The following is a 19,584-nucleotide window of genomic DNA, read 5'->3' on the forward strand; positions in this document are numbered from 1 at the left end:
CGTGTGTTCACAGGCTCGCTCGGCCAGTCTTCTTTTTGAAAAAAACACCCATGTGAAAATTCAATATTTTTGAATAATGAAATCAATAGATAAAATTATTTTTTAATGATTATTATTAATCTGATTTTTATGCATAATCCATATTATTTTTTCACATCCAGAATGAATATCTTTAGTAATGGAGCCGGTGGCAAAATAAATAATTCCCTAAGGCAAACCAGGCAAGTGCCTAGAAGCGCGAGGTTAAAAGGCGCTCACACCGAACTTTTAAACAAGTTGAAGTAGAGAAACGCCAACTCCATGTATGTAGTAACCTCTATCAGACATGCAGTAACGCGAACTACATCAATGTTTTACTACTATTAGAACTAGTTAAAATTTATAATCTAGGGCGCTCTTTCCTGATCTTTCTATCTTTATTGATCCCGCCTAAGTTTGAACTAGACAACATACTTGTCTGTTGATATATGCAGCCTCTAGAATGAATCAATAATATAATCAGTTGACGCTGTTTTATTATAGGTAAAGGCTTCACAATATCTTCTAGTCTTCTCTAAAAGATGAATTCAATTTTTCAAGTGATCTTCCAAAATATTCAATACTTTAATAAATTGAATATGCGATATGTATAATGTAATAATCTCAATGAAAATATTTGGAAGTAAATAAAAAAGCGATGTAAGTACATACAATATTATATTATATATGCATATTACAACATCTAAGTCGATTGTTATAGTTATAGATGTAGAACGATTAACTATTAACTAAATATGAATATTATATATGAATTTATGCTATAAATCTCTCAATATTTGGACGCTGTTAAAAACGTCCTGGTCACGGGTCCAAGAGTTTATATAATATTTTATATACAATTGTAAACAACCGTGCAAAGCTCCAATAATCTAAATAATAATAAAATATTTAGATTATTGGAGTTTTAACTTAAGCGCAGAAAGATAAATTTCTAAGCTAACATCGTAAATAAGAATACCAATATCTTGTATAATTTAGGAATAAGTATAGGTACATTAATATTCAGATCTTGTTTATTTTTGGATTGTAATATATTTGTGATCCTATATATTTGACAATGTAATTATTCTCAATTATTATTAATGTACATTATAGTTTACCATAATAATATGAATAAATTATTGATAACTCATTTATTTGTCCACCAGTATTTCTTAGCTAAAAATGCTAAGCTTATATTTCATAGACTATTTGAAAACTAACTGAAATTACTATTCCGTCCAATAAACTTTTGAATCTCATTCATAATGTACAATATATTTAATATAACCGTTTAAGTATAATATATAATAGGATGTATAAATTAATTTGTATCATTGTATAATACTGTAATTATACATACAACTATTAAGAGGAGGTATGGAAATAAAAGAGACATGTCAAACTTTTATTTACTTTATTATCTATATTCCAATTGTAAAAGAGGGTACCAGTCACTCTATCACTCCGTGTCACTACGCCACTACTGATCTCAACCATTTACACATTTATAAAGAAACATCAACCGAAATAAGGTTAAAAATTCACAAATACACATTTAATGTTGATTATATCTAGCTTATAATAAAAGGATTGCGCGCACCGAGAGATTGTATTAGGACATTAACGTAAATAAAAAAACGTTATAAATAGACAGCCCTATATATTAAATAGGGGTGCCTCTAATGCGTTGCATAATAGTGAAATATCGAATATAGACAAAATAACGTCAGTATTAAACAACGCATTGTTCATGTCTCGGCTCGCTCAATCCGACTATCCTAGTGTAGCTCCACCTCGGACTTAGCGACTATTTCGGCCACAAATTACAAATTGAAATGCTGTAAAAGCACCTAACGTAAATGAAACGGCTCAATGCTGATCCAGACTATAAGTATATTGTAAGAAACAGAATAGAAACGACCACAAAAATATTGATATGGTTATTCAATATTATTTCATTACAAGTAAATTCCCAAGTGTTTTAAACAAATCTTATTACACTATATTATAAATACGTTGTCAATCAGTTTTATGAAATGAAAATAATCTGATGCCAGTCATAACAACTAGTACTTTATTTAAAGTTGGACTTTAGCGAAAAACAGACGGCAAGTTTTCAAATATTAAAACGCTTACATATATTATACTGCAATTCTAGATCTGTATAAATTGCCTCTCAATGAAAAATAACAATTACAAACCTAACATTACAATATCGTTGAAGACAAACACAATAAAACTAATACGATAATTATTTAATTAAATTAAAAATCATTTCTATGAGAAACGACAAAAGTATAGAAATTAAAATATATTTCGAAATTATTACATGTCACATTACATGACAAGTCCTAAACTTATATGTGGAACATCGAAAACTTGACCGTTGTCTTGTCCGCGATAATTTCACGCCAAAATATAAAAATATATGGAAGATACTGGCACGTAATCTCCCGTATTTACTAAAACACGTCTCGCGCAACCAATACGAACATAGCCCCAAACATTGTAAGTCCTGTGTATTTATTTACACCTCTTAAGATACACTTACACGATCTTAATATGAATAGCTTAATTTTGCGATAGTGCCAGGCGTTAAAAGAACACTTTTACAACCTAGGTTCATATTAAAAATAAACTTACATTCCGAATTTTTAAAACAATCTCCGTCAATCTACGACAAACGCCGACCGCGACCGACGGATGCATCCGAACTTTGTACAATGGAAATTTACATAAAAAATAACGTGTACTTTAGTTTGAGCCGTCGAAGTGAGCCGTGCTCTGAATGCTAAGTCAACAAAATGTGGTCCCGACACTGTCTGTCTGTCTAGAAATGAAAATAAAAGTTTAAAAAATATATAACAATTCATAGTTTTGGTAGAAAGGCACTCAGCGCACGGGTTACATTTCAAACTCAACAAAATATAAAGAAACGTGATAGCATATCACTTTATAGTCCCCGATACAGGCACAATGAACATAAAACTCCTTACAAGCTCTAGAGTTATTTAACTCGGATTATACTTACACTAGAGGGAATTATTCCTACAACATAAAATTACATAGTCCAAACCGCGCCGTGGCCGACTACGTACAAAATTGTCAAATGTCTCTAACCGAATTAAAATTCAGATCCTTCATTGTGACGTCTGTGATTAATTATAATTGAAAGGGGTGCATTCAAGCATTACATAAGTCGCCGTAATTTTCTTTATCAACTTTAAAATCGAAAGTTATTCTTTTATTAAACTTAGAAAAAAACTATTACACATGTAACAGTATATATGTTTTTTAATTTAAAACCGTTTAACAACATAACAACGTTTAAATTTGATTAAAAACTGCTTACATAATACTTGAACACAATGCTTATTTAATACACTAAATAGGTATTTCAATGTCTGCTTTTTCATCCAGTAGATCAATAGTCTCCGGTAGTAATCTTGAGCACTTGTGCAGAAGCCTTATTTCATACAAAATCTCATCTGTGCTGTTTAGTCAACCAACACTCGTGATTCTTACCGGTAACTATTACTGGCATAACAATTGAAGGTACAGAAATGAGTAGCCACAGACGCGGCGTCGGGTATTAGTCTAAATGTTTAAGTTGCGTATCTTACTTGACTATTTATGTTTTGCGGCCGACTGGTCACTGCTCACGATGATATGAGCTGAAATAAACATTAGCTTATTAGGATAAATTACAATACACTAATGGACGTATTTTGTAAATCAATAGTATATTGCCATATAAGTGCGTTATGACGGTTATAACACACGTGGCAGGATTTCAACCCGAGCCGAAGTTGAAGGCGTAATAGAATCGAGTGTGTTAAATATGTACGTATATCGTACGACGTGTTTCAACACCCTCGATTTTAAATAAACTCAAGCATAAAAGTGTGATACACACGAGCAAGTGTGTTGAGAAAGAAATATTAATAAAAAAAAAGTGATAGAAATATTATTATTATAAAAGTAAATATCTTGTATTTTTCATTCTGGTCATCACCTGCGCTTAATTTGTGTTTTGGGGGCTTAGGAGCCTTTCGGTCTTATTACAAAAAATCTGTTAAAACTCGGACGAAACGTGGTCTAAATGGTCGTGGTTTAAACCATTCCTAATGTTAATACTTGGAATAAATAACATTATTACGAATCCAGATCTATTATTATACAGTTAAATCGTTCATTATGTATTCCATATCAGTCACTCATGTCTGTATACAATTACGTTCCATTTTAACAGAAAACTGAAAAGATCAAAAATAATATTAGTTCAAAGAAAAATGTATAAACTAAAAATATATTTATTTCTATTTATCTAGGTCTTCATTATAACTATTTCATTAATATATAATATTTATTAATGTACTATTAGGCTGAAAATCAGTTTTAAATTACAAGTAGGAGTCCTATACGGAGGAAAGGAACGGCGAGATATTTTTATTGGAGCGTTCGAATGGTGACTATTTCAAAGTCAAATGAGTGAAAAAATAACAAATAACGTCTTTTATATATTTTTATTGTCGTAAAATTTGCTTTAAATATTTTTAGTTAATATATTTTTAATTTAGTTAAACTATTTTTCCAAAAACTACAACTTACAATAGAATTTTTAAAATGGAGTTTGTATTTTTGCATTTAGACCACTGTTAAACTTAGGTCTAACTTTAGACCATAGACCAATCACGATTTAGAGATAAACTTTATTTTGTAATAAGGAATACATTGGTGAATGGTTTATTACTAGTACTAAACCAGGTTTATCTTTTTGTAATAAGGCCGTTTAGGTTCCCGATAGTATAATGCATATTATGTTACAACAAAATTACATACACATATTTTTCCCTCTGTCTTAATATGATCTGGCAGTGCTTTTACCTACCACATACTTAACATCCTTTGAAATACTGTACAAAAACATGCTCTGCTTTATTTCTAAATTATAAAACAAATATAATAAAAAAATATATAAAAAACAAAAATAAAAATCTACCTTAAAATAAAAAGTTGTATTATCCATTCATTGCATTTCAGTTATTTACTTTTTCATAATATATTATTATTGTAATAATATATAACTATGTCCTTATATAAACTATAGGTATACTATGCAGACATCTACACTCCACCCTTAACTCCTAACATCTTAAATACACTGAAACAAAGAAAAACAAAACATAAAAAATAAAAACAAATAAATAAAATGTTATAAAACATAAAACATCATGTCACACTATGAATAAGAGAAAGCAGCACCACTTGAGTATGAAGAAAACATTCTCGTATACTTGATAAGAGAAAGGTTTCTTCAAGGCAGTTTTCAAATTATATTTTGTACAGTGAGGTACTAACCGACTTGACTGTGGCCTTAATGAAGTCCTTTTTGTGTGCGAGATCGAAGTCCGGATAGTGGCTGTACACTTGCTTGCACACCGTCTTCATTGTGATCTGTTCCAGGTTAGCGCCCTCGAGGATTTGCTTCACGTATTTCTTTATTTCATCATCCTAACAACATAAACATTATTTACACATCGCGTAATAAACAATTATGTTTGAATTGATGACTACCATTTTATTAATTGAAAAATAATTTAAGCGACAAACAGGTGTTACCCAATATTTCATCTGCATAAACTTTCGTCCTATTTTTAACGCCTTTTAGTTAATGTTTTGATATAACAAAACTAACTACAATCAATCGATAAAATGTACTAGTATCCCTATGGTTCTACCTGTAGCTAGTAGGGCAGAAGATGTATGAACTAACTACTCAAAAATAGAAATAGAAAAATATTATTCAAATTAATTTAATATAAGCACTTTTGAGTAAGCATTTTGTCAGTCAAAAATACCATGTGTATGTTTGTTTTCAATACTAATGTTGCCAGAGAAAGCACTTACAGTAGGCGGCCGTTTTGCTTTCTTATCAGAAGGTGAATCTGATTCCTCGCCACTCTCCTCCTCGCTTCCATCCTCCTCCTCTTCTTCACTGCCCGATTCCTCTTCTGATGACGCTTTCTTACCCTTTTTGGCTGGTCGACCGGCAGGTTTCGCTGCTGGCTTTTTCTTTGCTGAATATCAAACAAATATAAATAAGAAAATCAAAAGTTTATGTAAAAATCATGGTTTTATAATGAGATGTGGTGAACAAAATAAAGTATAAAAGTATTATATTTATATCAGTCATCTAGTACCCATAACAGAATCTCTACTTACCTTGGGACTAGATGGCGCTGTGTAAATTATGCAGGAATATATATAATATTATTATTATTATATTTTAAGGAAAAATTAAGTGGTTACTAACCAGGCGGCGTAGGTGCTTTCCGCTTGACCGGCGTGGCCTTGGCGTTGGCGCTGGCTTTGGATGCCACTGCACCCTTGCGTCCCTTCGCCGCCACCGGCGGCCGGCCTCGCTTCGACTTCGGCTCCTAAACAAATTTATAATTACTATATTAATACGTGAAGCAAAAATTTTGTACACCTTTTTACGAAAATTGCGCCAATGGATAAGTATGCAATTTCGCTCACTTGAAGTGCAGAATTATAATATATTTTCTAAATTATGCATAAAAATCATTACACACACTATCATGTGTTTGACACACGCACACATATATATACTCATATACACATACTCTTTTGTTTACTGTTAGTCTGTGGTGAATTTGAGATTAATACTGTTCGTCTTTTATATTATTTTTCTATATAGTCTTTGATAATAGCAACTTAATAATAAGAGGCTATACTTAAAAAAATCCATATATTTTACTTTCAAACGAGTTTGTAGAATTAGAAATTTTGTAGAATTACAAAGGCACAAATCCAATTTTAAATTCAATTAGGGAGAATGTGACCACCAGCGTATTATATTGTATTTTATCAAAGGGTTGTAATTTAATCAGTAGCCGTAACCCGAACAAACAGCACCCGATCTCGAGTAATACCTGGTAATATTAATCACATGTAAAAGTAATAGACTTGTTTGAACTTACGTCAGATTCTTCTCCTTCGCTTCCAGATTCCTGTTCGCTCTCACTCTCTGACTTTTCACTTTCTTCATCACTCTCTGATTTGGGTCGTCTTCCGCGGCCTTTAACAGCTGATACCTGTATGTATTAAAATATTTGTTCACATTGTTATTGGTTTACGTATTATATAAGGGAATGTATTCTGAAAATTTGTTTCACATTAGGTCTACAGCTACCTTCTAACATCGCATCGCTTGTCATCGACAGGAAATTCATTCCAAAAACCTTGAAGTCTTAAATATTTACACACTGCGATTTCAGACGATTTCCTCCAGTGCAACATCAGATTGAGGTGTAAACCAAGTTCAAGGATTCCTCGAGAGATCAAGGCATTGAGTGAAAGCAAGAAACTTTAATACATAGGTTTTTTAGGGTCGGCAACCCGCACATGTCACCTCTTGTTTTTTATGCGTCTATTCTCCATGGAAACCATTTACCATAAATATTTATTTATTTATTTATTCTTTATTCTATTCTCCATGGAAGGGTACCATTTACCATATAAATATGATATATCATATACATATATATATTATATAAAATGATTATATACTGAATGGATAAATAATAAATTCTTCACACACAATGGATGTGTTAATTCTTCTGTACAAAGTAATCTGACATCTTAAAAAGTCTACGGAGTAGCTTATTAAAAATATAAAATCTCGATTGTAAATTAATAATACCTTGCCCTTCTTGCCCTTGGGTTTGCGTCCGCGCTTGCCAGGTTTGCCAGAAGACCGGCGGCGTCCGCTACTCTTACGCTTGCGCCCGACTCCACTCGCACTCTCTCCCGCTTCTGGATCGAAATCGGAGTCACCCTCTTCCGAACCGCTGGGGTTGAATGAACCCTAGGCATAGATTATTATTACATTTAATTTGGCTCAGACAATGTAGTTTAATAACATTTTAAAGCACAAATATATCTATATATATTGGAATTTTCTGCCATTTAAACATAGCACTTGCACACAGATAAATTCATGTTTGCAAAATGCATTATATGTACATAACAAAATACTTACAAAAGTCTTGGGTTCAATTCCTCGCATGGTACAAACATTTGTATTCTGTGTATAATATGTGCATATTTTTGCATGAAAGGAAGTATCCAAGTACTGTATCAGTTGTTTAGTATCTATAACACAAGCTTCGCTTGTGAGTAGATAATGCTGTGTGAATTGTTCATTTGAATAATTTGGTACACTTACATCTGAGTCTTCTGATCCATCCTTTAGTGGTTTTGGACCTTTGACTTTTGTTTCTGGATCAGTTTCATACTCCTCATCCGAGTAACCTAAACATTCAATGATCATTTATTACAGGACAATATAGTAACCTAGTTAACTGTGATAAACTCACATAAAACATGTTTTTTTTCAAATATCAATACATTTCATAGATGTACAAAACACTGAGTAAATCTCTATAATATGCAGAAATAAACATCTGTATATAAACTGTATTTAAAGCATCTAAAACAAGGTAATTAATTCACAAGTATGACTTTGCTTCCAAGTACTTAAAATTAAAAATAAAGTGATAAATACGCACCTCTATTGTGCACCTTGACAGCGGCGGATCGTCTCGGGCGACCGCCGGGTGTGGAGGCGGGGGCGGCGGCGGGCGGCGGGCGGGCCACGCCGCGAGCGTGCGGAGAGTTGGCGGCCGGCTGTTGCAGGAATGCTACTATTCGCCCCGCTAACTCGCTGGCCCCACCTGATGCGTGCAACCACAAAAAACAGATCAGTATTTGCCTTTAGTGAGAAATTGTTTTCATATAACATGTATTGTATTTTAAAGGTCTAAAAATAGGGGAAATGGGCTGTTACTAATGTGGACTCATGAACTATTGCCCGTAGAATGTTCGTACCACATCAGGAAAAGACCAATTTAACAATTGAACAGTCCAATTTAATTTAATTGTACAAGGGTTATTAAAAACTACACTGAGATTTTAGAACATTATCAATGAATTATTCAAAATTTACATGCATTAATAAATAAAATAAATGAAAGTATGCTAGGAAATTTAATAACTACCTTTCTTATCAAGGTCGAGCATCTCGCACATGGTGCGCAGTTGCTTCATCTCCATCTTGGTGGTCTCGTCCAGCTTCGCTTTGTACTCCGTCGAGCCGATTGCCCATTCGTAGCCTTTGAATTTCTTGATATTACGTTTCACATTACGATCTAAACATAATTGCTGTAACAAAGCCCACAGTTTAGTATTTAGAATTAGTGGGAGGAGAGGACAGTTAGTAATGGCTCTCATGTACTAAGAGTCGTTTGACTACAGCACAGCAAAATTATCGTAAAGGTCAGGCGACGCTATTCTCGACAATACCATGAGTGAGAAAGATGTAGTCAACGACGACTACGGCTCATGGTTGTCCTATCCTCGCCTTGATACTTATGAAATTTATGTTCAAAATAATTGAAATGGTCAAGCTGATCAGCCACCTCATAAGACGTTTCCATCATCTATAGAGGGTAATAAGACTAATATGGACTAATGAATCCATTGCTAGCAATGTACCATGTCAGATTGAGCTCTAAACTGTTCCCCCTGGTGAATTTGTCACGATGGGCTAAGAAACTATCATGACAAGTTCGCAGGTGAGCATTATCTTCCATAAAAAAAACTGTTCCCCCTAGAAACTATCATGACAAGTTCCTGGTGAATTTGTCACAATGGGCTAACAGACCTGACCTCTAACTCATTTCATTATCCTCCACTGGTGACCAGCAAGAGTAAACCATTTATCTCACACAAGCTATTAGAAAGAAAGTTCCTCGGCAACTGAATTAGATAGATATCCCACATATACAACTTTTAAAAAGTCAATCTAAGTTCATTTCTGTCGTGTAGTCTTAAGGACAGACTATTTTTATGTGCCTGGAATGGCAATAAGCTACTATGACACACCTGGTTCTAAGTGGCGACATTCCTTATATACAATGAACAGTATATGAGAATAGTAGTACTAGTAGAATAGTCAGGTTCAAACGACGCCCTCATCATCGTTTTAAGGTTTCAGTAGCCATGTTCCAATTATTTTTATGGTAACTCTTAATTGCAAATTCCTTTTTTAAAAAAGATTTAATATAAAAAATAGCCTATATTGCTCCTCAGAATACAATTCATCTATAAATAAATTTCATTAAGATGCATATGAAATCAGACAGAGTTTTACTATTACAACACAAACAGACACACTTGCTATTATAATATTAGTATGGACATAACGAAACAATTATAGGTAATACTTACGCCATACAAATACTGGTGCAATAATTTCTGATCCTGAGTCTTGAACCGTGACAGTGAGACTTCCACATTGCTAATGTGACCGAGGGGGATGCCCTTGCCGGCTGGGAGGGGGACGGGAGGTTCTTGTGGCTGTGTAGAATATAATATGGTCAATACATTGATAGTAATTCTTTTTTAAATAACTGTAATAACAAATAAAAACTGTCCCACAAAATCTTACTTAAAATTCATAGCGCTGACAATACTATATGATTGCACAAATATTGAGTGTGTAGCGGCTTCTATGTTGATTGTCGCATGCCTAATGCTTGTGAGTGTGTGACTTAGAATAACATTTATTTAAAAGAGCAACACACAAGTTTCTTGCTCGGTCTACTGAGGTCGGTGTAATGAGTCTACATACAACATCCGAAATAAAAAAAATATGACTATTCAAAAGTCCTTATATTAAGTTCAATGATATAGAGATTATATCTATTTCTAATAAGTACCTCTTTTTTGGGTTTTGGTTTGGGCGCCTCCTCCTCCTCCTCTTCCTCCTCTTCTTCTTCGCCCTCCTCGTCTCCTTCTTCGTCGCCTTCCTCGTCCTCATCCTTAGCTTTCTTTGCTGGTTTTTTCACTCTAAACAATAAAAATAAATTTAGTATTACCATTTTTTTAATTAACAGTAGTGATAAAACAATGGATATTTTAATAATACATCATACATATTATGTCAATTCAAGCCTGCACTTATAAAGGTTGGATATTAAAAAGGACAATTGTAAGAACTTAATGTAAGAGAATGCACATATTCATATTGTAAAAATGTATTTGAGTCTCACATTCACACATATAAAATAGTAAACCTAAATTGTTAGAATCGATTATTGATTACGCATATAATCCATTATTTATATAAACAATGTGTTATGTAAATTTTTAAATGTTACAAATTATGTCAATATACTTACTAAAGTATTCCTAACCTTGCTTTAGACACTTTTTAATAGTACTTTCAATTACAAAACTGTAAATTGTTGGACTACTAGACTACTTACTTATCTTTAGGCTTTGATTTCTTGTCATCCTCCGCATCGTCTTCCTCGTCCCCCTCCTCTCCTTCCTCCTCCTCTTCGTCTTCTTCCTCATCCTCTTCTTCCTCCTCCTCAGTATCCTAATTTATCCATTTTCAATAATTTAAATCAGACAAGAACCTTTTGTTTTAAATAATACTATTTTAAAATGTAATTTTTTTTAATACTGCCTATTACCAAGGTAGACTTTATATTAAATCTTCTGGGTGGATACCTGTCTATTTTGTAAGACGCGTTTCGGTTGAAGGGATAGATATGTCAATGAAATTACAGGATTTGGAGGCATGACCTCCATTTTAGTCCTTCAGAACAATAACGGCGTTACATGATAACATGTTCATATGCAAAAATGAGGGTTACCACTCACCACCTTTCGGCCATCAGCTTGTCTGCCATTACATTGAATATCATACTATTACAGAATTTTTTATAATATACAGCAATTTTGTCATTACGTAGTCGAGAAGTAATTTTAGTAAAACATATATTTTTTAATATAAATATGTTAATATAAAAAAAATAAAAGTTTTACCTCTTTCTTAGGCTTCTTCTTTGCGGTCAATTTTTTTGCTCCTTTGTCGTTCTCCTTCACATCATCCTTATCGTCGTCATCGTGTGTTTCACCATTTTCCTCCTAATACATACACACTGTTTAATAGATATACATACATACAAAGTAGAGCTGAGGGAAAGGAAATTGTTGGTTGTAGACTAATATACCATATCAGATTGATCTCCACACAGTTCTCCTGGAAACCACCACGTCAAATTCCTGGTGAATTTGCCAAGATGGAGCAAATGACTTGACCTTATGCTCATCTTAATATCCTCCATTGGTGTCTCGTCAGCATAAACCGTTAGCGTAGACGGGTGAGCCATTCCATTATCACGCATTAAAAAATAACATAGATTGGCACGCCTAAGTCTACACTACACAATAGTTAAGTATCTTATACTAGAGATGCCACGAATATTCATGTTCTATTCGGTATTCAGCCTAATTTACATAAATATTGGATTTTAATATGAAACAAAAACACATAATAAATATTACTTAACTATACTATTAAATATACTATTACTTAAAATTTGTCACCAGTAGTATCATTGAGTTTTTCGTCATAATGTAATTTCGTTAAGTTTTTCGCACAGTAATATTTTATAGATATCAAAAGATGTGATGTCGGTGAAGTACATAATAAAGTAGACCATCAACTGTTTTGGCATTCCACTTTCGATTTATGTAAAATCGAAAAAAGAAAACATTTGTATATCACTAATTGCATATATTTATTTATTCTATGCCAATTATACAATTGTGTCAGAAATTAAGAGAATGATAATTTATTTGTATATAATAGACAAACCTTTTTAGAGTCACCATCTGCTTTTACATCCCGTTTGTCGTCCTTGGATTCGTCGGCCCCTGCGTCGTCCTTACCGTTAGCAGTTGCCGACTTTGAGTCCCCTGGGTATAGAGAAGCGCATTGTTAGATAATATAATAGTACTATTTAATCTGTGAGTAAAATAAAATAATTATAATACCTATCTTTGGTCTTGTAAAAGTAAGTCAGTGCATCGTGCATGCAAACGTGCGGGTGTGAGTTTCGATTTAAATTCGATATAGTAAGGATGTAAAACCGTAGCTACGTGTTTGTGGTGGAAAGGTTATGAAGGGCACCATTGCGATGGATCCGCTACAATAAGTTGTCGTCGATGAACGTCACTTAAAGTATATTCTAACTGTAGTTGAAGTTTCTATATAAAAGCACACACCTAAAAACTTCCTTCTGTTCACACACACATACACACATTATCTTTTTTTATTATTCTTGTAAATTACTTTCCGATGTCATATTGGTTAATTATATACCTAGTTGATGTGGAGCCTGTTTGAAGTCTCTTACATAAAAATTTCTGAGTCCTGCGACACAAGCCTTGAGCTTAGTGCAGGGATTGCTGTTAAAATATTTTGTCTATAATCATTGACGTAAAGTACAAATAAATAAATACATATTCTTTTACAAAATTATGATTCAGCCAAAGAGAGGTATAATACGATTGTCATTTCTGTTTATCTTTATCTTCTCTGTATCTTTATGGATAATAAAATCGTGACGAGGCGAAAACTGTCTGTTAGTGTTAAGATTTCACGTAAAAACTGCTAGAGGAAATAGGATGAAAATTTCGTATAATATATTGTTAAATATGAACCAACATATAGACAAAAAATGTTAAGACAGGTACTTAAGTGAGAACAGGGAGGAACAATGATCAATTTTGTGAAAATTTTCAATACGTCCAACAGAGTCAAGTTCACGTAAAAGAGAGCATAACGGTTGGAGCCTCGAAGCGAGCCCTTTTGGCTCGGCATCAACTCCGGAGGTAACAATCCTCGGGAGATTTAAGTTCTATGAAATTTAATTTTCACTACGCCACAATCAATATTTTTAATCTATACAAATAAATAAAATTGGAGTGTCTGTTTGTAATATTGAAATAACTGTATTTTACTACATGCATATGAATATAAATACAATACATACACCGAAACAACATTTTTTACAATTTTTATCTGTCTGTTTGTTCCGGCTAATCTCTAAAATGGTTGGACGGATTTTGACGAGACTTTTATTGGCAGGTAGCTGATGAAATTGAAATGAAATGAAATGAAATTTATTTATTTGCGTATTATACAGTTAGATATTATAATATGTCCAGGTAATAATATTATTGGCAAGTGTTAATTGCCCCAATTTACGGGCATGCAAATTTTGTATATTAAAATGGAATAATTTATAATATTATAATTTAAAATTAATGTCTTATGTACCATTCTAATTATATAGTAATAAAAAAAAAGTCAACAATCATCAGATAAATATTCTTTGATGTCATTTGTCCAGCAACCAGTAATATAATCGATTTTTAATTTATTTAGGGGCATTTTTCTCAGTCCGCGGACTTTTATTTTAGAAAAATAAAGGTAAATTCCACGCGGACGAAGTCGCGGGCACAGCTAGTTACTCATATAATAGAGAGCATTGTATAGATGCTTTTCATGTGGTTGTCATCGTCAATAGATGGCGATCTATAAATTACAGGTATTCCAAGTCAGGGGCAAGTGATATAATACATGAAGATAAGAGTTGGGTACTGTTACCAAGATACTGTTATAATAAGTTTAAAGAAAACTTTCGAGTAGTGTTCATATAAACATTTAAAAATAATTACGCGAGTTGTAATAAATGGGAATTGCTATATCGACAAAGGCGCAGCTCTTTGTTTAGAAATAAATGATTTTATGAATGAATAATATCATTAGTAGTGGGGGTAGGGTATTGTTAGTAATGTGGATTATTAACCTCAATGCTATCAATGTACCATTGTCAGGGTGACCTTCTGTCAGGGGCTCCCCTGGAAACCATCATGTTAAATACCACGATAGGCTAACTGAGCCGACCTCATACTCATCTTATCATGCTCCACTGGTGCCAGCGCATAGCGTTAACGCTGGCGGGTACATCATTCCATTATAGAGTAACTGACTTTGAGGGAGACGCAACTAGAGTCGAGTCACAACGCGAGTTTCAATACGTTTGTGGTCCGTGTCCTAACCAACATGTTACCCACCAACATCAAGAAGGACTACTGGTCGAAGAGGGTGGTGTATCGGCGCTGCCGTGGCAGATTGCCATCGTCAGTGCCGTAACCATAGAATCAATTTCAATATATTAAGTTTATAATAGTAAGTATATAAGTAGTCTGAAATATATTCTAAAAAAATATCATTAGTAATAACTAAAGTTCCATAATAAATAGGAATATAATATATTAATGTTGATAGTTGCATAATACTATTATGACACAATTTTGATAATTTAATTAATGTTTTATCACCACGTTGGCTTTAAGATTTTTGATAAACTTGACTTGATAAACCGTGACTGATTAAATTACTAGTTTGATATGTGTTAGTGTGCCTACGACGATGTCCGTTGATGTAAATATATCAATTATATAACACAATCACACAAGCATTGACTATCCATACAAACAGGCCTAGACGGCTGGATTTGAACATTTTTTTTATAACTTTTTAGTAAATTCTATTATTTTATAAATGATAGATGATCTTTGAAAAGTATAGAAAAATAAGTAACGTTTGTCATGGATTACGTTCCTTTCAACCGTAAGCGTATATAGAACTTTCGTATAGGTACTTTTGCGTATTAGTAGATACCTACAAGTACTTTTAAGGTGCGATTTTTACATTCCGCCCGTATACGTGTTATCGATTTAAAGTTTACAATAGTTTTAGACATTTGAAGCAACCCCAATGTAAAATGAAAAAAATTGAAGTACATAGTCAAAGTGACTGACGTTGCCAGGTGTTTTGAAATCAAGTCCAGAAATTTTAAAGCTTAAAAATTTAATAAGGTTTGTAACTTTCTTCTTCTTAAAAGTTGATACAAGATTATCAATGCCATAGGTCACATCAAGATAGAAATAAAAAGTTCTAATCACTTTTTTCATTAGCAGATGTTTTTAAGTCAAAACTCGTAAGTCCAATTGGGATGACATAGAAAGACGGTTCATTCTTTTATTTTTTTATACGGCGAAGTCGGAACCCTGACTTTAACGATTCATTTATTGACCCTCCTTTCTGTGTAGTTACCGCTGAATTATTTTTATTATACTTGCATACATATTTAGATAGATATATTAAGATACAAATTGCAGAATCATTCTTAATAATAATGTTTATTTTATCTATTCTTTACAATCTATTAATACATATATGTACATACATTTAGCTATACGAACAATATAAATGCGAAAATGTATCTGTCTGTTTGTTTGTTATTTTCACAACTAAACGGCTGACCTTAATGTTTTTTTTAATAGCTGATAATGTAATGGTGCAGCAGGCGGGAGCCTGCTCTCATGGTTTATGTTTGCGGGGCTTCAGTGGAGAATGATAAGATAAGCGTGAGGTCAGATCAGTTAGCTCATCGTGGCAAATGCACTAGGAATTTATCATGATGGTTTCAAGGGGGAACTGAGTTGACATCAACCTGACATTGCATACAATCCTCTTCCTTGAATTTTAATGTTTGACGAGTAGCGTGTCCACGTCACGATTTTGGCGGGAAGCTGTATATTTTTAAATTACAATTAAACGTCCGTCCTGCTTTTCAAGCGGTTGTGACCCTTATACCATTGTTCTGCACGATATATTTTTTTATTTCAATAGCGCGACCATTTCAACCTTTTTTTAACCAACTTAAAAAATGGAGGAGGTTCTTAATTCAAGTGTATTTTTTTTATGCAAAAATAAGCAGATAATTTCTCGGGAAACAGCTCTTAATAAGAGCTGTTTCCAACCCAATTAAAATAAATTCTAAAATCACTTACCTTAATTAATCAGACAGTAATATAGTGGAACAATAATCATGATGATGGATGTTGACAAATACACAAATGACATTTTACACACCTCAATACTAAATTGTTGCTGACGACATAAACATTTTAATGAGTTTAAAATCTTAATGAAAACACAAAACGTCTAAAAATGTCATTTAGTTTTTATTTCTTTATCATCAACAACAAGTATTGAAATGTGCAAATATTGTTACAAATATAGCCCCACAAGGTTAGTAGCGATGTAGATGAACACTGGAGTGACCACATGGTGAGTATGTTTACTCCCTGACCTTCTGCATCTGGTTGGGTGTCTTCATCTTTTGTATTTGGTTGATCTACATCGGTGTTACCTTGGGCCTCTGGCTGTTGCAGAGACTCACCCTTTGAGTCTTGTGAGGACTCGTCTTCTGTTGTTTGACCGTCACCAGTTGCAGACTTCTTGTCTTCATCCTAATTAAAAAATCACTATATTAATATATGAAGCAAAAACTTTGTACCCCTTTTTATGTAAATTGTGCAGTAAGAGTATGAAATTTTATACACTTATAGTTCATATAGAGAAAGAGCACATAATGTTAATATATTTTTATAAAAATACATTAAGATAGGAAAAAATTTTAACACTAACTATTGTTGCTGGGTCAAAGATATTATTGTATTTATAATAGGGTTGAATTTCAACTAAGGTAAGAGGTATGACCAAGCAATAATTATAAAGAGTGTTATACTGAGACATAAACCTGTTGTATTAATTAAAATGAAGATTTTCCAAAGTAGCAAATAATAAAATTGGAAATAAATTTAGAATTATTTTTCATAACAAACTTTACATTTATGGGATCAATTTAGTATTCAAAGTTTATATTTATATTTAGATTTCAGTTTTAATTTTGGGAAAGTGAAACTAAACCAATATCAACAGTGGTAACTATTCTGACTTTTAGTTTCTATAATACTGATTAGAGGTATACCTTACTATAGGTAAAAACTAACTACAAGTAATTATTTATTTATTAAGATATATCACAACAGGTAAAAATATATTGTATTGCCTATATAGTAATAATCTTAATTCAAATAAACTAAATACAAGCACTTTTGAGTAATTATATTACTTTATTCTACCTCTCATTTGGAACACACTCATCACAAGGAGTGAGAAACTTGTATGTTGTTCTTTTGAATAAATTTTATATTAAATTACACAAAAACAAGAGCCATGTGACAATGAACATAAAAACTGCTATGCACTAATTCCTAGTGCAATCATATAATATTCAGATGTGAATCTAAGTTTTTTTCTTAAAACATTGTTAATTTTTACAAACTCTTCAATTTTATAGTAAGCACTTTTACAGAGAAAGTGTTAGAAAATGTAATATTTAATCAATACTCCTTATTAAGTGTACTGCCTAAGTGTGTAATTATTTAAGGTTCATAGACAACAACACTTATTGTGATTAGATTTGTTTCTCAAATTATTTGCAAGTATAGCATATTCTTGGAAAACAATTAATATTAATTGAAATACCAATAAGAGAACATTCATAACTGATAATATTCCAATACTTTTATATTATATTATGTCCATTGACAATTATAATAAGGTACATAATGCAAAACCAGTAGTAAGACTAGAATTGTCAAACTTCATTGCTGATCATTGCTCTATGCTTTTAGCGTCAATGTTCGGTTTCGTACTTCCGCCATACGATAGTTAACCTTGGAACGATATACATAAGAGCTGTAATTCCTTGTCTTTACTCTATATCGTCATATTGTATACACCTGAATACATAGCAACTACATACCTATATAGTGAAGACTCAGCTCAGACTTGACTATATACCTACATATAACACATTATGCTTACCTATAGCAAAATCATTGTAATAAGTATATATATAAACTTGAATTCTCTTTTTAATTTATTATTCTTATTCAATCAAAATATTATGAATATATAAACAATTATAAAGCAAAAAATCATTAGCGAAAAAACAAACATAGTAGGTAATGAAGGCCCCCAAAGGATATGTTTTATTTACATCGCCGGCCGCGTTTCGAGAGCGAGTAATGAGATGCGACGCGGCGGCAATGGAATAAACATCATATCACGCTGATTCTAAAATTGAATAATCGCAAGAAACCAAATATCAAGGTCATGCGGATTTCCTATCAATGTCATATATATATCGTGCACATTAACAAAGGCCCTGCATCTAAATGCAAAGGGGCGGGGGTGGTAAAATATGCGAATTCGAGAAATATATGTGGTTAGAATCAGTTTCGATAACTGATCATAATGGCATTCACAGTTTTTATTGCAAAATATTGACTTATAAAACATCCCTCGGTGGCGTAGTTCCCGCGTTTAGCGGGAAGCAAACGTTCTGTCAGCCATGTTGCGACGCAGGCAAACATTAGTGATATAACCACGGAATTAATACCACTTCACCACTATAAATGTTCCTATTAGACACACACCACTATAAGGAAAATTAAAACAAATACATATTTCACAACTATACCTGATTGTCACTGATTTTCGCTTTATCGGTATCACCCGACATTTTTCCTACAAAGAAATTGAAAGCGAATTCCAAAGCGTCTTCAAACACCGGACAACACAAATGCACGCACCCATAACATAAGTAAAAAAAAAAAACTGCGTTTCGTTTCTCTAAACATTGTAGGTAAGAAAAGACGAGTAATAGTATTCATGTTAGGAAAGAAGCAATT

At 32.8% G+C, this 19,584-nt stretch overlaps 1 protein-coding gene across 3 annotated transcripts; it reads right to left on the reverse strand.

Moving 5' to 3' along the window:
- Nucleotides 1–1,418: 1,418 nt before the first annotated feature.
- Nucleotides 1,419–19,482, reverse strand: LOC131849716 (protein DEK). Of its 3 annotated transcripts, XR_009357804.1 has the most exons (17): nucleotides 19,374–19,482; nucleotides 17,133–17,292; nucleotides 12,779–12,879; nucleotides 11,944–12,045; nucleotides 11,376–11,491; nucleotides 10,827–10,956; nucleotides 10,336–10,464; nucleotides 9,105–9,267; nucleotides 8,616–8,780; nucleotides 8,273–8,358; nucleotides 7,748–7,912; nucleotides 7,026–7,139; nucleotides 6,338–6,461; nucleotides 5,932–6,101; nucleotides 5,383–5,535; nucleotides 5,024–5,185; nucleotides 1,419–3,695 (listed from the first exon to the last, which is right to left on the reverse strand). XR_009357804.1 is itself a non-coding variant. In XM_059199831.1 (16 exons), the coding sequence occupies exons 1-16, from the start codon at nucleotides 19,413–19,415 to the stop codon at nucleotides 3,681–3,683; spliced, it is 1,845 nt and encodes a 614-aa protein (XP_059055814.1). In that variant the 5' UTR covers nucleotides 19,416–19,482; the 3' UTR covers nucleotides 1,419–3,680. The 3 variants fall into 3 exon arrangements, 2 of the variants coding, with proteins under 2 accessions (XP_059055814.1, XP_059055813.1); XM_059199831.1 differs by lacking the exon at nucleotides 5,024–5,185 and having other exon boundaries at nucleotides 17,223–17,292; XM_059199830.1 differs by lacking the exon at nucleotides 5,024–5,185.
- Nucleotides 19,483–19,584: the final 102 nt, after the last annotated feature.

The sequence above is a fragment of the Achroia grisella genome, unplaced genomic scaffold (genome assembly GCF_030625045.1).
Source record: "Achroia grisella isolate CSIRO2021 unplaced genomic scaffold, CSIRO_AGI_Agris_v1 utg660, whole genome shotgun sequence".
In the NCBI taxonomy this organism is placed as follows: Eukaryota; Metazoa; Arthropoda; class Insecta; order Lepidoptera; family Pyralidae; genus Achroia; species Achroia grisella.